The 10,200-nt window shown below is 36.9% G+C and overlaps 1 protein-coding gene across 1 annotated transcript; it reads left to right on the top strand.

Annotated features, from left to right (window-relative positions):
• Positions 1-7,852: 7,852 nt before the first annotated feature.
• Positions 7,853-8,372, top strand: LOC135435276 (C-type lectin 37Db-like; the record flags this gene model as incomplete). The annotated part of the gene is made up of 2 exons (XM_064692250.1): positions 7,853-7,928; positions 7,995-8,372. Coding segments are annotated over exons 1-2 (454 nt in total), but the record flags the coding sequence as incomplete, so codon positions are not given.
• Positions 8,373-10,200: the final 1,828 nt, after the last annotated feature.

Genomic DNA, 10,200 nt, shown 5'->3' on the forward strand with positions numbered 1-10,200 from the left:
CTGAGTTGGACAACCCGCGGTTAATGAAACCCCGAAAGGTATTTTTCTATACCCTAACCCCAAAAAGTCTTTACAAAGGGCATGTCCAGTTGGAATATTCCGAATATTCTATCAGAAGCCCTGAAATTAGATTTATCATTCTGATCAAGTCTTCAAACTCTGATTTCCAGATCATTTTTTAACAGGTGAGTTGTCGCAAAAGCTGAAATATGTTCTTCTCTTTGGAAATGGTTCGGCTAAATATAAAAAAACTTTTAAGAGAGATCCTAACTAGTTATTTTATCTGATCATATGTATTAGAGAAGAGTTCAATTAAAAATTTTAATGCAATATATTACAAACTAAGATTTGAACCAAAATCTGTGTTCATGGATAATAAACAGGTTCACAAACCGAATCTAAAGACAGAGAATCGGTTCAAGCCATGAGCAGGGAACAATTTTTGTTGGGCTTGCAGCCCTGATATAGATAATTTTATCTAGATATTTACATATTATCTATCTTTCAAATCGCATTTCCAAATTTCTCAAATATAAATATTATTTGATTGGGTTTATACTGGGTATATTTCAGTCGGTACATAAAATGTTATTTGGGTAATTTGATGGATTGCGTTGAGAGTTTGTGTGTGTGTGTGCGATATATAGACAAATCTATTTTCCATGTACAACACACTTTACATACACAAATTCTGTTTACACACACACAATGCCATGGGGAAGGGGCACAAGATAAACCGCATTCATTTGATTTATAACAATTTAAAAGCATTAAAAATTGTACTCGTAATATGAATTTGTCGATTCATCGAGCGTTAATTTCACAATTTAAATGTTTGAAAATTGCGCTTGGATATCATGTAAATCGTTGGCTGCTGAAAAGTGTAAACAAAAGTAAAGATCGTTTAATGGAAGATGGAAAGTGTAAATAATATAACCATAGAGTTTGGACTTAAACTCGAATTTAAAATCTGATGCTGCACATTTATCTAGCTAAAATTTCCAATGCAGGAGGCTGCATTGAATTGTTGCAAATTTATATAGTATGCTGCCATTAAGATACAAAACGTTGCAGTTGCCGTTGCAGTTGCCAATGAGTGGCAAATGTAATACAACACTAATTGGCCGCTCATGAGGCGTCTAATGCCAAATGCAGCAACGGGCGGCTGACGTCTGCCCACAGACAATGGCCAGCCAGCCGTACTCTATGGCCAGCTTCAAATGAAACTCGTTAAATATTTATGAGGAGCACGAGGTGCATGCATACCACACACACACACACACACACACACAAATATATACACACACAGCACCAAGCCGAGCATCTTGTCCAGATGTGTAGCCCATAATTGTGCACAGATTTTGATTTGGAGTCCGCTGGATGTAGTAGCCGACGCAACACCGCTTGCCTTGCCTTGCCGTGCCTTGCCTTGCCTTGCCCCTAGCCATATGCTGCACATACAGCTAGCTGTAAAAAGCCAAAGCCAAAGTGTAGTGAGTACCTGGCCCATAGCTCTCGGCGCAACACTTGAGCGCAGGACCAGAGCAGCCGAAGCAGCCGAAGCAGCCGCAGCAACAACCTGTTTCGTGGGAACATTACCTACTCTGGGCCTGACTCCACCTCTGACTCCGACTGAGTGTTGCTTGGGGCTCGAGCTGCGGCGGCTCGCGCTGCAGCAACATTGCCTGACCATTCGTCGACTTTGACTCTGACTGACTAACTGACTGAATGACTGACTGACTGACTGAGTGACTGACGAGCTGCCGCTGCTGCTGCTGCTCATAAATGAAACCTGTTAAATGAATGAAATAAAGTGTTATTTGCTCGGCTCACAAATGTTTCGTTGGGGCATTGGTTCTTTTTTTGGTGCTGGGCTGCTTGGATTATGCGCGCCAAGGCGCGTCTTTATGCCACAAACTGTGCTCTAACTCGCTGTGTGTGTATGTTTTATGTGCTTGTTGTGCTCCGGTTCTTGGACTTTGTTAGCTTTTGGAACGCAGCCTCAACATGCCGCAACCTGTACGTAGTTTAATTTGATTTTTTCCGAGCTTGACTGGGCAGCCCTGCCCTTACACACACACACACACACACAAACACTCGCACACATGTGTGTGAGTGACTTGTAAATTTTTGATTCTGTTCGCTGTTATTGTTTTTGTTGCTGCCGGCCTGTTTTTTATTTATATTTTTTTGTTGTTTACCTACAGTAGTTGTAGCTGCATGTTTTGTGTTGGCTTTCAAGTTGGTCTTCAACTTGAGTTTTATTTTTAACTTAATTTCTTGGCTCGGCCTCGGCCAACTCGTCCATGCGTAATTCATATTTTACTTAAGCCGAACCCAGTTCCAAGGCACATAATTCGCAACTTTGGATCCCTGTGCATACCATATAATTTGCGGCAACAACAATTTCTGGTCGTGTTGATCTTCCGCTAAAAAAAAAAATGAAAGCCAAAAGAAGAGATTGGGGGGCACAAAACTTAAGCCAACGCGTAATTGCCATTGCCCGGCTTTAGCCCAATAAATGCGGACTTTACATCATTTAGAGTCACTCGGCAGTCATTTATTATTTCACTCGTCTCAGGGAAGAGCTTCTCGGATTTACATTTTATTGTGTACATTTTAATTTAAATTGATATGTATTTTATTCGTAAAGCTGTTGTTCCTTTTGCCTCGTACCCTCTGCCCCGGCCGGCTGTTAAAATGTTGGCTTAATTCGACAATTTAATTTGGGTTTATGCCGCTAAATACGAACACAATCTTGTGGCCAACAAAAGGCCATTGGTCTTGGGCTCATGTGAAATGAGGAAGCTGTTCCAAATGGGGGGCGTGGTCGCGTATCGTGTACGCCAATTTTTTGTTGGTGAAAACTTTTGGTTTTTGGATACAAATTGGAAAGGGAATTGCGATTTAAAGCCAGACTAATAAAGAAAAAGATCACATATACTAAACTGATATAATTACGGTTGTTCAAACACCTCGAACAACGGAAGTGCTATTGATGTTCTTCTTGGAAACTCTTTTCTTATGCTGCTTCTTGGAGACAGCTGTTCAAATTTAAATTAGAACTCAAAAAACTATTTTTTAACATTTTCATAATCCATAATCGAAATACATAAAAATTCTAAGAGATTTTATTTCTTTCATCTACTAAAAATGCGTTTTTTTTTTCTCGCTAAATAAATGAGCTTGAATAATTAAGTCTGAATAATAAAGTCTTTTAATAAATGAGTTTGAGCTTATATTTTATAATTGCTTTCATTTCGACGACATTTTATTATTCAAACTTTCGATTTTAAAGAAAAACACAACAAATTATATTTAATAAATGTTCACATTTAAGAATAAATTATCAAATTTCAGAGCCATTTAGTAGTTTTGTTAAGAACTCTTTCATTAGAGCCGAATAGTCTGTGAGCTACAGTAAATGGTTAGCTTGAGTTATTTATTGAAGCTCCTTCACAATATTGCTTCCTTATGGCATCGGAATTGCCGCCTTCTTTCATAAAAGCATACATGAACAACATTATTATACCCTGTCCTCATTATTTTATTGTGAACAGGGAATATCAAATACAATATGTTTATCCAGAGTTGAGAGTTTAGGCGGAACGAGTTCTAGACCAAACCTATATGTTAACTTAAGTTTAAAAAGGCTTCTAAGGAACCAACTTATTTACTAATGTATAGAACAGAACATTACGTAGAGCACAGCTAAATGTCTTTAACATGAATCTATAGAAAATAAAAATTCATTTTACTTGTCTACCCAAAAAAACGATGCTATATATATCGTTGATTAAACCTATATTTTTCAATAGTTCTGGGGCCCCGAAACCGAAATAATTTTTTGAAACCGATTGAGATTTGCGAAAGTAATGCAAATATAGTTGACTATACACAAACCCAAAAATTGCAACAACAAAATTTATAAAAAAAAAAATTTGGGTATTTTATATGATTTATAAAAAAAACCTTGCCAACGAAACATGTTTAAAAACCCTTGGTGGATTTAGGAGTATCAAAACTAGTGAAAAATATAAGTTTCATCAGAGGCAATTATATAACCGTTGTTGCAGAGTGTTCTCGGGTAGACAAGTAAAACTAACTTTTATTATCTTAAGATTCGTTCATCGTTTATTAAACGCAGCTACAGAGAAAGGAATCAGTCTTCATCTGGTGACATATCAAGCTTTGCAGGCAGTCAAACTAAATTAAATTAAATATCATAAATATTTTCAATTTGCTTCTGATAACTGCAACAAAATGAATATTGTTTTAATACCGGCAAATTAGCTAAAAGTACTGCATATGCTAGAGGTTAAAGGTTAACTTAGTTGGATAGAGTACATAGAGTATATATATAGAGTATATATAGAGTATATATATATATATATAAATGAATTAACTTTCGAAGATAAACAAAGACATAAATCGTCATTTTGTGTCTTTAGCAGACGGAAATCGTTTGCCATTTGTCGATAGGTCAGCTGGTTAACCGAATGACACTGGCACCAGGGCGCGCTGAGTGCATCTGTGGCAGAGAGAAGACGCCTTTCGCAAAACTAAATCCCAAGAGATATATTATTTCTGTAAGTTGAGCTGAGAAAACTACTTGATTTTCTGGCCGAAGCGCAGCTAATTTTTGTTTCATTTTATAAATAAAGATCTTTGGCCGCTACGGATATTAATCAAAATAACAAAGTTGAGCGTTTTTAATCTTTTACACTCTTTCCAATCAAAATATGCAGAGCTGTAACAAAAGATTCAGATTGTGTTTCATATTTTGTTTTTCTACCGGTTCTGTTCTCGTTCTTGTACGCTTTTGATGCCCTGGCGCATTGGGGGTAGTCCCGCTGCCGGGGCGCCAAGCATTTTAGTTCCACTTTAGGCGCACAGACGAGGCCATACTTAGAAAAAAACGAAATAGGTATCCACAACGATGATGACTAACGGATTCGTTTATATTTTGTTCCCATGAACAAAAATATTTAATTTGATTGCCGTTTTTATGTCTTCATTAGCAAAATGCTACAAAAGTAATAAATTAGAGATTGCGGCTTTTCGAAAACGCTTTATTTCCATGTGTGTGCTTGTATATTTGTGTGTATGTGTGCGTGTGCGTGTGTCTGTATGTACGTTCGTAAGTCTGTAATTCGGCCCATGCATGAAGATTAACGCCTGATTAATGAACACGATTATTCATAATTCTTATCACTGGGCCCCTCACAAATAATTGAAACATTTTCGCGGCGGCCGCCTCTGTGACTGCATTCAATGCTAATTCGACTTCATAGAATTTGATTTAGAGATCATTAAGAGCGAGCGCGAGCACAACATGGACATGGACATATACATGCGCTTCCTTTGCTGCCATTATTGATGATGCGTCTTCACATACATACGCACCTGTGTATGCCAGTGTATGCCTGTGTATGTGTTTGTGTGTGTTTGTGATTCCTCTGTCTGCACATTTGCGGCACGCAGCTCGTCAATCAATTGACCAAGCCAACTTGCAACCGGTTTGTGCTCCACTTCCAATGCACACTTTGAAAAGTTTTAAAAAGGGTATTATAGCTTATGCACTTGTATGTAACAGGCAGAAGAAAGCATCTCCTGTTCTCTCTATTCTTCTGTCTGTGTGCTCGGTTGTTTGACACTGGGCTTAGGGTATCTCCTAGTCGTGCTCTTTCGATTAGTGCGCTCCGACTTGATATGGTTTTTTTTGTTTTAGCATACCCTAACAAAAAAGGGAGCGGTCGACTCAGTCGAAGGATTCTGCTCATAATCATATACAATTTTCTTAAAGACCAAATTTTAAGCAATCAAAAAGTCATATACATATATAAATATCCGGCACTTTTGAACTGGCAAATATATACAAACTTATACTAAGTATTGCATTTACTTCGAATAAGTTAACTTATATTGAAATCAAAAATAAACGATTCCTGACAACTCGAACTAACATAGAAATTTTAAGGAATATTCAAAATAATATAATTGATACATTTTAATAGTAAATATTCAAATAATTTAAAATTACAATTATTATTAAACGACTAGCCTTAGAGGAATAAATAATAATAATCAAAATATAAAATATAAATAATTATGATAAGAATTATATGAAAGACAAGTAGGAGGAATCTCCTATAGCAATAATTAATTAAATAGATGTCTCTTATGTTTTTATACCCTGACCCCATTAAAAATGTGTAAAAAGGGTATAATGTTTTTGTGCAAATGTATGTAACAGACAGAAGGAAGCATCTCGGACCCCATAAAGTATATATATTCTTGATCAGCATCAACAGCCGAGTCGATCTAGCCATGTCCGTCTGTATGTCCGTCCGTCCGTCTGTCCGGCTGTATGAACGCAAGGATCTCAGAACCTATAAGAGCTAGAGACTTGAAATTTTAGCTGCAGGTCCTCCTAGTAGCCGCGCAGATTGAGTTTCCGATATTCGATAAGTTGCCCCGTTTCCAAGTAATCGATAAAAATCGATATCGAAATACTGTTTTTAGCGCAATTTTGGTAAGTAATAAGAGCTAGAGTCGAAAAACTTGAAATGTAGCTTCTAGAATAGTATATATACAACTATCTTTTATTTTATAGCTATTTTCATCTCCCCTTTACCATCACTTATAAATCAAGTTAATTATCCAACTTGTATTGCCCATGAATTTAAGCATCAATTTTCATATATGCAATTGACTTTTTGAGAATACACAAATGTTCTATATTATATTCTACAATAAGATGTACTGTCGAAAATTTCATTAAGATCGATTAAGAAATACAAAAGTTATGTGCGCATGTGTTAGCAGCATAGCTGCTGCGCAAATTCCAAGAATTTCAGTATACATGTACACACACACATTCATGCGTGTTTGCTTTGAATTCTATCAACAGCATTGCAATTGCGATTGTATTGTTTTCTGCGCTGCTATTTTAATTGGTTTGTTTCTCATTGTGACAAAGTTATTGGTGTGGCTCTTTAGTAGAGGCGGTGGCAAGTGGTGCGGTTAGTTGCGAGTTCAAACCCTTCCAAGGGAACAATTTCTTTTGTATTTGAATTTTTCTTTATTACTACTAAAGCAAACGAGCGCGTAGCGCGAGCTGCATTTGGTGTTGGAAGAAGAGGGTTCAGGGTATCCCCTAGTCGGGAGCTCCCTACTAGAACCTCTTACTTGTTTATTATATACCCTATTAGCCTGCTTTTATTCGAATTCAAAAACCGTTTTCAAGAATGTGGAATAAATATATATTTATATATAATCTTTACACAAGCCCGCCAACGGTTGCAGGTAATCGACCTATGAACTCCTCTAAAGTTCGAGCCACGCCCACCACTTTGCGCACAATTTTCAAGAAACGAAATACTCAAAAAAAAATCACAGTTTAAAAGCAACTGCTTCACATACACAGATGAATCAGGCTGTTATAAACGAAATTCGTTCCGACTAGCTCAAGCAGTCAAACACTGTGAACAGGTTATGGAGCAGTCGGTTACACCCGACGTAAAAGTTCCTGGTTTCTAAGCATGTGTTGATTTTTCCTGCTCAGCGATCGCGGAGCTTTTTCATGAATGATGATATATAAAAATATATAAATATATGAGAGACAAATACGAAGAATTTAATTGCTGAAATGTGTTTCGCGCCCATCTTCTATACCAAAAATTAGTATAGATGTCTCCTGTGTTTTTTTTAAATCGTTTCGCTTTGGAGCTGATATGCGTGTGCTAAATTTATATATGAATAGTATTTCCCGCCACAAATATCAAATATTGCTATAAAACGGGCAGATTAATTTAAAATTCGCGAATGGTCGTTCAGTCTTCGAAGCACAATGATTAAATCTGGATCTGTTCTAATCGCTTTTTTGGTCTGCCTGCTAACGGTCGACGCTAATAGCTCATTATCAAGTAAGCTATATATACAAAAACATATATATAGAGCATTGCTTAAATTGAAATTACCCACCGAACTAGTTACCTGCAATGGCAATCCACAGCAGGCATACCGTAAGATTGGCTTTAAGTACTACTTCATATGGCACACAAAGGTTTCCTGGTTTGAGGCAATACACGTTTGCCGGCGCTTGGGCGGAGATCTGGCCCTAATCGAATCGTCCGGGGAGATGACGTCCATTTCCGATTTTCTACTGAGCCAGGGCTATGACGGCACCAGTTGGCTCTGGATATCGGGCAACGATCTTGTGAATAATCGTCGGTTTAAGTCAGTAACAAACGGAATGCCATTGTCCTATACTAATTGGTCAGGTGGACAACCCGATAATGCAGGTGGCAATGAGCATTGCGTCCATTTGTGGTTAAGTGGAGGCACCTTCAAAATGAACGACTGGATTTGTAATAGCGCGGCTCAAGTCTTATGTCAAAGCCAAAATCACACACGTTGCTGGGAAGCTTATAATTAAGACTCGAACCAAGAACAAATACGAAATACGTCGTTAATTCAGGGATTTGTGGATTGGTTGCTTATCTCAATTTAATTTGTGCAAATAACTTTTTTTTATATTTTTGGCAATTTTAAATTTAATTTAAATAGTTAAAGTCGGGCAGCAAGGTATTCCATTACTCACAATTGTTATCAAAACTGCAAATATATTAACAAAGTCCAATTAAAGAATCGAACTTGAAACTTCGCAGATAACCTCATATATTCTCGCATTTATATTGTGTTATTTATATTATGTTAGAAAAATTAACAGTTCATAAGAAACTTCCCTAGGGTTAAAGTTTGAAAAATTCTAATACGTTTTTCAAACTATTCTAAGCTTTTATACTATAAACAGAGTATTGCGCAGTCAGTTGCATCCGACTACCACTTTTTATACCCTGAAACCATTAAAAATGGGTAAAAGGGGTATAATGTATTTGTGCAAATGTGTGTAACAGGCAGAAGGAAGCATCTCCGACCCCATAAAGTATACATATTCTTGATCAGCATCAACAGCCGAGTCGACTAGCCATGTCCTTCGGTCTGTCCGTCCGTCCGTCCGTCTGTCCGTCCGTCCGTCCGTCCGTTTGTCCGTATGTATGAACGCAAGGATCTCAGAACCTATAAGAGCTAGAGACTTGAAAGTTTAAACTCAGGTCCTCCTAGTCCCCGCGCAGAACGAGTTTCTTACCGATATTCGATAACTTGCCCCGTTTCCAAGTAATCGATAAAAATCGATACCGAAATCCTGTTTTTAAACCTGTTTTAACTTAAAATGTAGCTTCTGGAATAGTATATATATATCAAGTATCTTTCATTTTATAGCTATCGCCACCTCCTCTTTACCATCACAAAGCTATAAATCAAGTTAATAAACCAACTTGTATTGCCCACTAACTTAAGCCACAATTAATGCAATCGATAATACAATTGAGAATACGCAAATATTCTAAATTCTATTCTACAATAAGATGTACTGTCGAAAATTTCAGTAGCAATTATCGATTCGTGATCGTTAACATGGGCTTCTATTTTAATTCTACTTAACGCGTCTGCCACTACATTCTGTGATCCTTTTTTATAGATAAGTTGGATAAGTTAATGGTCGATAGTCTGTTATAATTTTCAATTTATTACCATAAAGGTAGGGTCTATGTATTTAGTCGCTCAAATTATTGCTAACATTTCTTTTTCGACAGTTTAGTAGTTTTGTTCTGTCTCGGGCAAGTATCTGCTGACGAACGACACTGGTCTGACTTAACCTAATGTGCCCTGTGAAAGGACTGCTCCTATCGCTACATTGCTAGCGTCAGTATTTAGAATAAATTGTTTTGAAAAGTCCAGGTATTGGAGTATTGGGTCGTTGCATAGTAATGTTTTACAATGCTCAAAAGTATCTATGTATTCTTTGTTTATGGTTAAGAGGTTTTATGATTTTTGCGAAGTCCCTAATGAATTTTCTATAATAACCCAATAGTTCTAAAAAGGATTTTATTTCTTTTCTTGTTTTGAAGAGTGGGAATTTTTTTATTGTGTCAATCTTTTTAGGGTTTGGTTTTATACCGTCACTAGTCACAATGTGTCCTAAGTACTCTATTTCATTTTTTTAAAAACTCAGATTTGTCCGGTTGTAGTTTGTAGTTTGTTAAATACTTGTTTTAGGTGATCAATGTGTTCCTGGAGTGATGTTGAGATTATAATGATGTCGTCTAGGGACACTAGACAAAATTTCCCTAT

This window comes from Drosophila montana, unplaced genomic scaffold, assembly GCF_035044405.1.
Source record: "Drosophila montana isolate Dmon_TW-CO22-7 unplaced genomic scaffold, ASM3504440v1 contig_3541_1, whole genome shotgun sequence".
NCBI classification, from domain to species: Eukaryota; Metazoa; Arthropoda; class Insecta; order Diptera; family Drosophilidae; genus Drosophila; species Drosophila montana.